The sequence below is a fragment of the Salmo trutta genome, chromosome 33, assembly GCF_901001165.1.
Source record: "Salmo trutta chromosome 33, fSalTru1.1, whole genome shotgun sequence".
NCBI classification, from domain to species: domain Eukaryota; kingdom Metazoa; phylum Chordata; class Actinopteri; order Salmoniformes; family Salmonidae; genus Salmo; species Salmo trutta.
The window spans coordinates 33277523-33291614 of record NC_042989.1 but is presented as its reverse complement, the minus strand read 5'-3'; the positions used below and the strand labels follow the sequence as shown (position 1 = coordinate 33291614).

Here is a 14092-nt window from a genome sequence, read left to right as displayed (position 1 = left end):
GGGACAATTGTGCGCCACCCTATGGGACTCCCAATCACAGCCGGATGCGATACAGCCTGGATTCAAACCAGGGACTGTTGTGACGGCTCTTGCACTGAGATGCAGTGCCTTAGACCGCTGCGCCACTCGGGAGCCCAGTTTACCAAGCCACCAATTACTTCAACCTGGAAAAGTTAAGCTACCCTTAAGAAACATATAGTTTACTTAACTAAAGTTATTTTGAAAAAGTATACTGAAGAAAATATAAATGCAACATGCAACAATTTCAAAGATTTTACTGAGTTACAGTTCATATAAGGAAATCAGTCAATTGAAATAAATAAATTAGGTTCTAACCTATGGATTTCACATGACTGGGCAGGGGTGCAGACAATCATAATTAGTTTTCCCCCACAAAAGGACTTTTATTACAGACGTGCTCCATCAAAACATCTGTGGCATTGTGTTGTGTGACAAAACTACACATTTTAGTGGCCTTTTGTCCCCAGCAGAAAGTGCACCTGTGTAATGATCATGCTGTTTAATCAGCTTCTTGATATGCCACACCTGTCAGGTGGATGGATTATCTTGGCAAAGAAAACTTGCTCATTAACCTGGATGTAAACAAATTTGTGCACAACATTTGAGAGAAATAAGCTTTTTGTGCAATATGGAACATTTCTGGTTGATGAATTGATGAAACCAACACGTTACATGTTGTGTTTACATTTTTGTTCAGTGTTGTTCACTACAACCAAACTGCTTTGTGAAAAATGTTCATTCCTTAATCTGAAATGTCAAACCAGGTTTTCATCCAACCTTATGCAAGTAAAGTACCTCATGACAGGCCTGACAGAAACAGACATGGTTGGTAAACTAAAATGGGTTTTCTTCACAACTGGTGTCAATAAAATTAATTATGCGAGAGAAGTCGGTGGAAACACTTTTATGCACAAATATTGATATAACCATAATATTGAAGAAAACTTGGGAGTATCACGATGACGTGTGGTCCTTCCACTACGACTGGTCGGGAAATCATGCAGTTTATTAGGCTACAGATTAAATTAATTACGATAAACTTCACAGGGCGGTGAAAGTGCAAGGTGATGAGCTTGATGCTCATTTCCAATAAATAGAGGGTCTTATTCTGGCGATATTATCATTGATGCTTAGTTGCCATTTGACAAATAAAAATAATCTTGATCTTTTGTCCATAATAATCTCACTATACGTGCGTTCTAGCCAACAGTGTGCAGATAGATACTTTACCTGCACGCTTTTTGCTAGAGCGCACGTGCCACTTTGCTAGTGGGCACAATCGTTATAGAAACACTGTGAGAAAAGCCACTAAAGTAAAATGGGTTTATTTTCATAGATAGTGAAAATTTAGTGGACTATTTAATACTGACTAGTTCCCTGAAGAGTTTAAAGACTAATCAATGTAAAGGCATGACAAGGAAAATAAAGATAGACAATGCAATTTCATATTTTTGAAAGGGCCTATTCAAACATTTATTATTCTTATAAAGCATTACACATCTGCCCACTGCATTGAAAAAAAGAAAGGGGTCTTGATATTCAGAGGGGACAACATTTTTCCTCAAGTTATTAGTGGGCAAATGAGATGTTTCTGTCCCATGAAAGCTATTTTCAGACAAATTAATAGCATTGAAATGGTACAATGAGCTACACCGTTCTAAATAATATTTGAAAATGTTTTATAAAAAACTTCATTGTGTAGTGAGAAGACGCATATATATATATATATATATATATATATATATATGCACACATTAGAACGTTCATCACCTGACAGAAATGTAATACAAATACTCTAAAGAAGTTTTAAAAAATCAGGGGAAGGATCATTTTACACACGTATCTGTTGTATGTCAATTAAGGTACTTGAGCTAATCAGTTTGGCAACTTAAAAAGATACTGATAATATCAGAGTAGTAATTACATTAGAAAAAAAAAAACACTGGGATAGTCTTTATATTGGACACAAAGGTACTCAGTTCTACGAACTGTCGAGAAGTAGCTTATCATTAGTTTTTGTGGGGAAGAGGTCAAGCAAGGAGGTGGAAAACCTTGGCCTCTCAAGAACTACCACGGGCCTGAGGTACTGCAGCTGCTTAATGGCTAGGTCACCACAACCCGTCAGAGCCTTGTCCAAGATGAGGCGCAAGTTCTGGACTGATGTGTATTCCCCTGTCCTGGGAAGAGGCTGAAGTGGGGAAGAACGAGCCCGCCTGCTACGGGTAGTAGTGAGGCCCATCTGGCTGTTCTCCTTTACAGAACAGTTACGTCTGTAGGAATCCCGCCGCCGAGCAGACACCACAGGTGGTTCAGGCCTGTGGCTGTTGCAGTGAGAAGCCCGGGGCCTCACATCATCCTTAGTGCTCTCCTGTATGAACTTCAGGAAAGATGACTCGAATCCCATAGGTTTATAAGCAGCCAGGTCAAATGTGCGAGGGGGAGGGCTGTGAGGCTGGGGGTCCTTTGGAATGGGAAGGAGCTCAGAGAGCTCGTTCTTACGTTTAAGTGGCTGGCGGGCTTGAGGGGAGGGCAATGGCACAGAAATTGTTGGTTTGCCACCATCTTTGCCTGAACTGTCCATGAAGCCCTCATCAACACTGAATCGGAGGGAGGATGGTGGAGAGAGATCAAGAGCGGGCGGGTTTGAGGATTTTCGCCTTGGCCTCTCCTCTTGGCTGTTTTGAGTAACAGGCTCTTCAGTGTGCCCACTAGGTTCTCCATAAAGCAAGTCATCGGCACCCACCAAAACATTCCTCTCAGCAGGTGGCTCCTCTTTGAACCCCAGTGGGTCATGCTCATCAAGTGTGTCTGCTTCGATGGAGTGCAGACTCATAGGGACAGATGGACCACCAGGGTTATCTGGCTCTGCTTGATACTCCATCTTCAGAACTCCGTTAGGTGCCCTCGTCATATCAGGGCATGCAGATAATACAGTATTCCTCTGAATCAGCTCATCCAGTTGCTCTGCACTAAACACAAGCTTATCCTCATTCAATTCAAAAACATGATTGGTTAATTTGTGGCAAGTCAAATAATGACGGCGCATACTACGTATAAATTTGACTACAGAATCACAACCTTGCACCATGCACGGGTAGGCTTTACGTTGAGAACGATCTTGGCACATCTGCAAGGCCTCCTCATGGGAACGGAATACCATATCTTCAAACCTTCTGGATTTCTTTTCAGTTGACACATTTTTGCCGTCATCTTCATCTTGCTCTTGCTCTTCACTAGTTTCTTCAGCCTTAACATCTTCAGGAGACTTTGGGCAGTGTCTTAGAGATTGCCTGAGGGGTAGCTTGGTTGCATCTTTCTGTGGCGTAGATGTGATGATCAGCTTCTTTTGGCATCCAGTGGCTGACGTGTCCTTGTGAGTATTCTGGAGACGTAATACGAGTGAATCATAATAATTGAGGTGGCTAGAGAGTACATGTTTTTTCAGACTACTGCTTTGGGTGAACACTTGTGTACAGCCGTCATACTTGCAGCACAAGGTCGCCTGGTAAGGATGATCACTTTTTCTGTGACGCTTTAAGCTACTGGTCGCCTGGTTAGGATGCTCACTTTTTCTGTGACGCTTTAAGCTACTGGTCGCCTGGTTAGGATGATCACTTTTTCTGTGACGCTTTAAGCTACTGGTCGCCTGGTTAGGATGCTCACTCTCTGTGTGTCGCACCAAGCTACTGTTCAGGAGGTAAGAAGCATTACAGTTGGTGTAGCTGCACCTAAACTTCTGTAAAGCTGGGTCTTCTGAAAGCACGGAAGGATGTCCCATCACCTGCGAATGAAACTTCTTCTGGTGGCGATAAAGACTGGAGGTGTGGGAGAAAATAACCCCACAGTCCTTGAGCTTGCACATATAAATGCCGCCCTTGCCTCTTCGCATACCTCCGTCTTCCCTTTCCTCCTCTTCGAAGTGATCCTGCACAGAAGATGGAGCATGACTGCATTTCTTACGCTTGTCTCCAGATTTAGCAAACTGTACAATATTTTGTCGCATTATTTTCTTTTTTTGGTACTTCTGCTGCCAGGAGGGGTGTTGCCAGGTGGGGGTCTGAGATTTTTGTGTAAAGGAGGATGTTAGCTTGGTGTGTTCTGGGGGCTGTGTAAAGGAGACTATTGGCTTGGTGGGTTCTGGGGGTTGTTTTATGGAGACTGTTGGCTTGGTGGGTTCTGGGGGTTGTGTTATGGAGACGGTTGGCTTGGTGGGTTCTGGGGGTTTACCCTCAACCCGCTTTTTAGACCAACAGCTCATTTGCTCCACAACTGCCTCGCTAAGTCTATGCGTCTGAAGATAATGAACCCTCAAGTCCGTCTTCTCTCTATGGCATTTGGAGCAGAGGTGACACTTAAATGGCTTAAATGTCAGTGATTTGAGGATCTTCATTCCTTTCGCCTTCTTCTCTGAGAAATTATGCTTGTTCATGTAGTGGCGCATTAGGGTTGTGCTGGTCACACTTCTAAAGTTGCAATCATTAAGCTCACAGAAGTATGGTTTAGTAGAGGCTTGCAAAACAAAGGGGCTGACCTGGTCTGCATCTAAGTGTTGCTCTGAGGGTAGACTGTGGGCTACTGATGATTCAGTGTTTGATGTCAGTTTCACCCTCTTGCCAACAGCGGGTTGCGCTCTCTTTTGCAAAAACACAACTGGGGACCTGGTACCAAGACCCTGATGGCAGGATATCTTTGATGTGGATCCTGAGATTGGATGGAAGGGCTCACAAAATCCATTTGTAGAGCTGGAGAGAGTCAGACTAAGCTGGCTAAGCCCAATCAAAATCTCTCTCAAAGGGTCATTGTCCAGGCTTGAGGGAGATATTGCTGTGTTCTTAATAGAAGGACAAGCATTTTCCTGGCTTGACCCCTTCATTAGCAGACAAGCTGCAAGTTCATGTTTGTTCTTGTCATCGTTGTTCTTCTCTGTTTTTATCTTTAGACCTTTTGATTTCAAGTCCTTCTCTTTGACAAGATTTTTGCGTTCCTTATTCTCAGACTTGAAATGTTCTGGATGAACACACCTTAGGTGCTGGTGGACATCTCTAGCTTTGGAGAAGGTCAATCCACACCTCTCGAAACCACAAGTGAACTTTTTTCCATCAAAGCACACAGCAACAGATGCCATTGTGCCCTTGGGCTCCTTGCAAATCTGTGAGGAGGAGGCACTGCATGTAGAGAAAGTAGCATTGTTTTCCCCGTTGACTACCTCCTCCAGTACAGTCTTTATGTCACACGACTTTTTGGGGCTGGTTATCTCCTCTGTTATGGAGTCAAGATGTTTTCTTTTGGCCTTCCTCTGTGCCTCAAAGTCTTCCTCAGAGAAGGTAATGCCATGTGTGGCTAAATGCCGGCCAAATTCCTTTTTAGAAAAGTAGAACTTCTTGCAATCAAGGCTAGTGCAGCTGTATGCTGCATCACGAAAGTGCTGTGCTTCATGATGGTATACCTGCCCCAAGTCACAGAAAGAAAGACTACAACCTTTGAGCTCACACTGGTAGCTAAGTTGAAAGCCATGGCTCTGCTTATGTGTGACAAGCTCATTGGAGGTGCTGAAACGAGCACCACAATCTGTGACCATACACATGTAAGGCAGGTCACCGTAGTGCACACGCCGATGCCTGCGGTGGTGATAGGCAGACATGAAGTGGCGCCGACAGTAAGTGCACTTTTCCCTACGGTCTCTCATTTCACAATAATGTTTCACATTCTCGTCGCTAACATGGTCTTCTGATTTAAGGTGCACACCCAGGTACTTGGAATGCTTAAAAGTCTTTGTACAGTGAGTAGCAGGGCATGTGTATATGTCACGATTCTGCAATTCAAAATGAACGTTAATGTATTCAATTGTGATGTTATCCTCATGACCAGGCTTCCTGGGTGCAGATGAAGCTTGCTCTAAAATGTGCTCCAGAACATCAGGATCATGTGTGGACTGGTAGTACAGCATTAAGGATGGGTCAAGGGCAATCTCACCAGGCTCCAAGTCATCCAAGTCGTCCTCCTCCATTTCCTTATCCAAATCAACCCTCTTTTTGTCCTTTTTCTTCTGTCGAGTGCTTCTGGATGGCATTTGAAGGTGTAGTTTGGTGTGTGGGATAAAATCCTTTCTGCTCTTAAACTTCTTCAGGCAGACAGGGCAGGTGGAAACACCGTTTTCTTCATGCCGCTTAGAGTGAAGAAGGATTCGAGTCTCAGTAACAGATTTCTTACAAATCTTGCAGAAGAACTTGTATTTTTTCTGCAGTGAACCCTGCTCTGAGGTACCCTCAGCATCTGGCTTTGAAGGTGGTTTACTGTCCCGGTCATTTTCTTCATCTTTCTCATGACCATCAATGCTTCCACTTGTCCCATTTACATATTCTTTTGGCATATCAACAAATCCCGTCTCCACCTCCTCCTTTACATCCTGCTCAAGACTAACCTCCTCCTGCCCCCTCCCTTTCTCCTCTTCCTCCTCCGGCTCAGGTTCAAGCCCCAGCAGCATGATGCACTGATGCTTTAGTGTCTTCCAGTCCCAGAATTCAGGGTCGAAAGGCCAGTGGGCTTTAAGTGCCAGGAGCAGTTCACACCGCAGCGAGTTGGGGATAATGGCATTTTCCTGGTCATACTTCTGATCGGGCCGCAGATAGAGCTCTTGAAGGGTGCTGAAGGCCACATGAGAGAGGCCTAAGAGAAACTCTGTCAGCTGGCAGGCCCGCAACACCTCAAGATCGTCTGGTAGGAGGCAGGATACAGTCTTGCACACAGATATCCTCGTTTCTGTGTCCTCTTGCTTTGGGAGCTGTAGTGCTTTAACACATAACTCCACAGATGAAGCCAGACCCAGCTCCTCTGCCTGTAGAATAAACATGAGATCGTTTTTTCCAATGGTTTGACAGTGGCCTACAATTTAAAGTAACTGCCCAGTGAAAATGTAACTTAAAAAAAATATTATGTTAAGTCATATCCAAATGTTGTTGACTCGTCATATACTCGTGGCCAAAGTATAAAATAAAAAAATAAACACTTCAAAAACCCCACCTCAAACTTATCTCAAACAGACCGTTTAAAAAATGCTGCGATTTCCTCAGAACATGTCGTCATCTCACTGAGGATTGAGCTGGCCAATTAGCGGTTTACTTACATGAATATTTAATGACCAGTATAGACGGGTTGGCTGACAACGTCATGAAAATGATGCGCGCATTGATGTCTAGCAACAATGACAAAAATCTTCCTTGTGGGACATTGCAGATGGCTCATTTCAGCATGTATCTTGTATTGATACCATGTCTTGTTTTGACTGATCTCATGTCTATGCTAATATGGCTCAAACTCACTAGCTAACCAACAATTGTAACGATGTATTTCAGAGACAGTAAGTGCTCATTGAGCAAATGTATTTATGTTTTCATTAAACATTGAGGCTAATTATATATGTCGTCAACAGTGTAAGCCAACCGGTCCGTTTTACCCCATAGTTGCGCACGCGTTGCTTTTGTTACTAAACAACCAACCCGTCTATACACCCACATCATTCTGTTGTTGGGGTACGCCGACATCATTCCAACACAGAAAAGTTGCTTTTTAACATACTTAATTATCATTTTTTGGAACTAAAACGATTTAATTCATATTGTAAGTAATTATAGGTCATATTTCATAGAAATCTGCAAACACTGGGCAGTTACTTTACATTTTGGGAAATTGTAACTGATATTTTAGTAAAATAAGTTAACTTTATATTGCAATGACATATCAAAATCAGAGGTAGAAAAGTCTATTCTCCTACCTCTGTCCGGATGACACGCACAAGGAAGAGCAGATGGTAGACAGTCTTAGCAATTGCACCTAGCTGCAGGCAACGCTCCAGCAGTGATTCCAAAGATGGGTCGATCCTTCTCTGCAGCTTACTCCACAACAGTGTGAGCTCCCTAAAAGTCAGAAAAGATGAAGTAGCATAGAAAAATATAAAATTAGAACAAGACCCAAAAACACACCTGCGCAGAAATGAGAATTTCAATTTATCCATATGCTTTGCAAAACTCTTGACATTGACCACTGAAAACTCACCAGGAGCAGTACAGGCTCTGCTGCTGCAACTGTTGAGTTAGGAAGGTAGTACACAGGATGAAGGCCGTGTTATCCTCCCCCTCGGTCTCCAAATTGCATGTAATATCCAGCACATCCTTACAGTCCAGTCTGGATATCTGTGAGATAAATAAATAAAAGGCCAAGTCAGTGGCCTTCAGAAAGTATACACACCCCCTGACTTTTTCCACATTTTGTTGTGTTACAGCCTGAATTTTAAATTGATTAAATTGAGATGTGTCACTGGCCTACACGCAATACCCCATAATGTCAAAGTAGAATTATGTTTCTAGACATTTTAACAAATGAATTAAAAACAAAAACGCTGACATGTCTCGAGTTAATACGTTTCCAACCCCTAAATAAGTTCAGGAGTAAAAATATTCTTAACAGGTCACCTAAGTTGCATGGACTCACTGTGTGCAAAGATGGTGTTTAACATGATGTTGAATGACTACATATCTACATCACCCCAAACATACAATTATATGTAAGGTCTCTAATCAAGCAGTGGATTTCAAACAGATTCAACCAAAACCAGGGAGGTTTTCCAATGCCCCGCAAAGGGCACCTATTGGTAGATGAGCAAAAAAATAAATCAGACATAGAATATCCCTTTGAGCAGGGTGAAGTTATTAATTACTGCAAATATTGTACAATCCAGGTGTGCAAAGCTCTTAAACCTTCTTCTGGATTGGTGTCCCTTCCACGGGACGGTTGAGCTAACTTAAGCTAATGTGATTAGGATGAGGTTGTAAGTAACAAGAACATTTCCCAGGACATAGACATATCTGGTATTACAGAAAGATTAACAAGAATTTAAGCTAACTGCACTGTCCAATTTACAGTAGCTATTACAGTGAATAAAAGACCACGCTATTGTTTGAGGAGAGTGCACAATTTTGAAAATGAAAAGTTATTCATAAACAAATTAGGCACATTTGGGCAGACTTGATACAACATTTTGAACAGAAATATAATGGTTCATTGGATGAGTCTAGAACGTTGCATGTACACTGCTGCCATCTAGTGGCCAAAATCGAAGTCGCACCTGGCCTGGAATAAAATGATGGCCTTTCTTTTGCATTTCAAAGATGGTACAATTATTTTTTTTTTTTTAAACATTTTTCTTTGTATTATCTTTTACCTGATCTAATGTGTTATATTCTCCTACATTTCTTTCACATTTCCACAAACTTCTAAGTGTTTCCTTTCAAATGGTACCAAGAACATGCATATCTTTGCTTCACAGCCTGGGCTACAGGCAGTCAGATTTGGGTATGCCATTTTAGGCCTTTTTTTTTTTTTACGGGGTGGATCCTTAAGCGACTTACCCAGAAAGACTCAGCTGTTAAAGTTGATTCTAACATGTATTGACTCGGGGGTGTGAATACTTATGTAAATGAGATATTGCTGCATTTCATTTGCAAAATGTTGTAAAATCATGTTTCAATATGTAATTATGGGGTATTGTGTCTAAATCCATTGAATCCATTTTGAATTCAGGCAGTAACAACAAAATGTGGAATAAGCCAAGAGGTACGAATACATTCTGAAAACACCAACCAAAGGAGTTCAAACGAACAATACTGTCAAATTCACTAAGCCATCACATTTATTTCCTTACATAATAGCATTCTCTGAAAGCTATTTAAATAGCAGTATGAATAATAATGCAACTGAGCTGAGCTGAACAACACACTGACAGACCTCCATGATGGCCTCCTCGCCCGGCAGCAGTTGGCAGAGGAGAGAGACATAGGTCTGGCGGAAGGTGGTTTGGTTGGAGACAAGATGGCATTCAGCACAGGCCTTAGCCAGTACCACAGCCTTCGCCACCTCCCCCACTTTCTCCAGGTGTTTAACTCGCATCTCCATGAAGCCCTCCCCCTCCAAGGAGATGTACGCGTCAACTACAGGAACATGACAAAACAACAGATGCTAGCTGATTGGCTGACTGGAATCATAGTAAAATACATCAAATAGACAAGATGAGGTTTATTACAGTTACTGCTACTTTATTATTGCACTATTGACAATAGAGTAAGGTTGTGATAGTGACCTTCCTCTGCGGTTGTAGGATGACCGGTGAGAAGGGCGCTTAGGACAGGGTTACTCCACGCTCCACCCTCCCCTGTGATTTGGAGGAGGGCTTGTAGATCTATGCTCCCATACTCCAACAAGGCATCATGGGCCACCTGCAAAACCGGCAAGAACACACAAAAAAATGGGGTTGTGCCACAAATGTCAGGTGAGGTAACAGTGACAGCATGGTAAAGTAATAGGGCTGTGACGATACCAGTATTGCAATATTTTTTTCCACAGCAAAAAAAATGAAAACATGAAGCAGACCAGACTCTTTGGTAATTTAAAAACATGCGGTATATAAAATATTGTGTGCTTTAGCTTGGAAAATAAATATGACTCTGGATGACAACATGTTTGTTTCTAACATTAGGGACGTTTTCCTAAAGAAGTTATAATCCGCTGTTTGTTTTATTTCCTTGCCACGATACTAATGAGTATCGCGATACTGGTATTGTCCCAGCCCTATAAAGTATGTAATGCAGGACAGGTCCTCACTATATCAAGATTTGGATTGGAAATAAATAAAAAATCCCCACTGCAACTTGTCTCAATTCCCCCTGCTAATGTTTTGTCATGCTTTCACTCCCTTCTTCCAGAACACATTTACTTTCAATGTAAAACATTTATTCCCAACTTCCTATCAAACAGGCCCCAGGTGGTCAAGAACCACGGCACGTTATCAGACAGCACCAGTGTATAACGTAGTATTCTCCAGGGAACATTGCTTGGGCCACTGCCATTCATCAACAACACAGCATGTCAATAGTACCACCAAGCGATAGTAAATAAATCTCTTTATACTGCATCCACTTCTCTATAGTTTAATCAGTCGGCCAATCATTATTTTTCCTTCCATCTTCTCTCTCGCTCTCTCATTAGCTACTATTTCTTAACATCTCACAGCCCATCCTTTACCTGAACAGAGCGGTGAAATTGAACCCAGGCCTCATAAGGGATTTCGTTTTCAGGCACAGATAGCAACAGTTCAAAACAGCTCCTGGAAGCAAAATAACAGAGACAACGAAGGACAACTTGTGAAACTTCATGACACAACGTTATCTATTTCTAACATGCAGCACAAAGAAAAAACAATGAAGCCATGTCAGCAACAAAAGAAGGCTATGCATTGGAGCACACAGTAGAAAGGGTGGTGATCACTATACTTCTCTAGTTTCTAAATAATAATCTAGGTACAACCCTAACAATGTAAAGCACTGTTACTGAGTTGACTCACAGTGCTAGTCTCTTCAACACCAGGGCAACAGTGTCAGAGTCTGCAGTGAGATGTGGCCTTGCAGCAGCAAAGCAGTTGATGGCCAGGCAGTAGACCTCCAGGAGAGGAAGACCATGTTCCACAGAATTCCTGCTCCCAGCATAGTCCATCAGTGCCTGCAAAGACAGTCATGGAGAAGTCAAAAACACTTTCAATGACAAAAAAACAGGCAGCTGGGTTAAGGTTATTAAAAAATATGTTTTCTTTGCACTTTCACTATGATTAAGACAACAGCTATCTTATTTAGTTATGGAAAACACCCTAAATGCCGAAGCTATTTTGTTGATAGCAGGCAGGGCGAGCACCATATGCCATTGTTAATTAGTCTTCCTGTGAGGTGTGGCAAGGCTCATTGGGGAAACAGGCTACAGAGTGTTTCCCCTAGGATTTATTTTATTCTCCCTCCTAAATTGCATGGAATTTGTTGTTTCAGTTTCTTACAAAAGGCCCATTACTTTTTGTCCAAAGTGATGAGTCTTGCTTTTACGCCATCTACATGTAGATAGAGATATATATATATATATATATGAATTGTCATGGCAGGTGGGTGGGTGTGGGGTACCTGTCCGATTGGTCCCAACTTGCACTCTCTCTTTACCTTGATTGGGCCTGGGGGAAGAGCCTATGTATTTGACAGCTCTAAGACAAGGTGTACCTAGAGAGCTGTGGACCCCCAGTCTGTCACATCAACATTTCAAAGCCTCTCTTGCCAAGAGTCCTCAGTGTGCACTTCTCTACCACCATTACAGTGGGTTGGCTAAATTTAACCTCCATCTAGGGTAAATATGAGAGTCGCTCCTCCAGAGAATAAGCTCCAGCCTGGGTATATCTAACACCCAATTAACTTCTAATTAATGGTTAGCAGCTATAATTAACCCAGTTTAGGGTTTTTCGGTAAAATAGTTAAATGGAAAGTCTGCAGTTCAAACAATAAAGTAATCTCCCCACCACTGATTCTGTAAACAGCTGAGGGATGGGGCTGGAGAAAAGTAAGCACTATCAAATTCATAGACAGAGCGATATATGCAAGGACCATCAATTATATCAACATAGTATTAACCAGGTTGAGGTTATACAGTGTGTGTGTTTAAAATGGCATTCTTTACAAAGACATTAGTTTAGAAAAAGCCTATAAAAACAAACAAGACAGTTAAAACTAAGATTGAGCCATTTTAAAGTTATATTCAAGAATGAATGGCTATATCATTAATTTAAAAGTAAAACAAGCATGTAGCAATCTGATTGTCCCTTTAAACTCTCAACTTTACGAAAGTAGATAAAACAGCATAGCAAACTGATACTACAGAACAGTCTGTTTAAAACAAAATAGTCTTCATTTTCAAATTATTTTTACTTGAATATTGATTGACACAAGTGTTAGTGTTAAAAACAAAATGAACGTGGATGAACCACGTTGTTGCCATCAACTAGCGAGAAAGCATGTTTTTGTAGAGTGGGGGTCAAATAAACTCCTCAACTCGATAATGAAACAAGTAAGGTTGAAGTTAACAAATAATATGTCTAATAAATAATCTAACTAGGCTAATTGATAAGTAGGCTGACTTAGAACACTTGCACTGCAGGCCTATTTACATGCATGCCTGCAAGTGCCTGAAACAAAACGTGAAACACCCCGCCCCGCTTACTTTAAATATTCTAAACGTTGCAAATAGCAGCACGATAAACTAGTTAACTACTAGTTTGTACAGACTGGACATAGTACTAAAATATTTTGCATGCATGGTTGTCGTCCTGGACCACTGCATCCGTCTCTCTCTCGGACAAGCTTGCACAACAACCATGACAACATTGGTCGCTAACGTTAGCTAGCTGGCTAACTATTAGGTAGCCCAACTGATGATAGCATGGCTATGTTTTGCACATCATTGGTGGTTATGTCATGCAGTTATGTTATACTTTGCTGGGATCGTTTATTGTGCATTAGATGCATATTGTTCGCTTATCCTGATCAAAATGTTCCAGCTAGCAGCTAAAGGCCATATTGGCGCTGACGCATACACAGCCAACATCGCTAGCTAGTTTAGCTATGCGAAAAAAACATTGCTTTTCCTTTGAGTTTTGCATGCACGCACGCTAGCTACCTGGCAGAAGTTGTCGCAATATTCGGTGGATGATATTTCCAAAATGTCTTGTTGCCTGAGCGTTGCTTCAAGCGCTCTCAAGGTGGTGAGCAAGCATTCCATGGCGACGAGAGTGTCCTCGGCAGTGTTGGAAGGCCGATTACTCCAGTCGGGCTCTGGTTCAACATCACTATCCGCCATCTTCAGTCCCCGCCACCGCGCGTATGCATCCCCTTCATGTGACGCGCGTGCACCAGCGTGCGCTCACCACTTCTTCTTCGTGTTGTTTTCCGACAGACTAGACGCTTTGTGGCGTATTGCTGCGTTTTTCAGGTCGGAGTTCAAATTGCACATTTTGTTCACAAAAAAATGGTGCTGCAAAAAAAAAAATTTGCAGCACCATCTAACCCTACAAATACGACACTATCCCCAACAAAACCACCATTTTGTTCCTAACAGATCCACCAGGCAGTTGGCCTGGGAGGCTGGAACCCCTTCTGTACAATATAATGAATGACTAGAGCAATAAACACCAAGAAACCAAACTTACTAAATGCAC

The 14092-nt window shown here is 42.1% G+C and overlaps 1 protein-coding gene across 1 annotated transcript; it reads right to left on the bottom strand.

Annotated features, from left to right (window-relative positions):
• Window positions 1–1467: 1467 nt before the first annotated feature.
• Window positions 1468–13784, bottom strand: rlf (RLF zinc finger). The gene is made up of 8 exons (XM_029730679.1): window positions 13555–13784; window positions 11414–11568; window positions 11095–11176; window positions 10154–10289; window positions 9802–10004; window positions 8074–8210; window positions 7793–7934; window positions 1468–6856 (listed from the first exon to the last, which is right to left on the bottom strand). The coding sequence occupies exons 1-8, from the start codon at window positions 13732–13734 to the stop codon at window positions 2003–2005; spliced, it is 5889 nt and encodes a 1962-aa protein (XP_029586539.1). The 5' UTR covers window positions 13735–13784; the 3' UTR covers window positions 1468–2002.
• Window positions 13785–14092: the final 308 nt, after the last annotated feature.

Bases quoted from the DNA above. Each gene is read 5' to 3' on its own strand.
- rlf (XM_029730679.1), bottom strand. From the start codon at position 13,734: ATGGCGGATAGTGATGTTGAACCAGAGCCCGACTGGAGTAATCGGCCT. The intron at 10,290-11,094 runs GTAAAGGATGGG...CCGGTTTTGCAG, and splicing joins AATTTCACCGCTCTGTTCAG to GTGGCCCATGATGCCTTGTT. The intron at 7,935-8,073 runs GTGAGTTTTCAG...TCTGACTTTTAG, and splicing joins CAGAGCCTGTACTGCTCCTG to GGAGCTCACACTGTTGTGGA.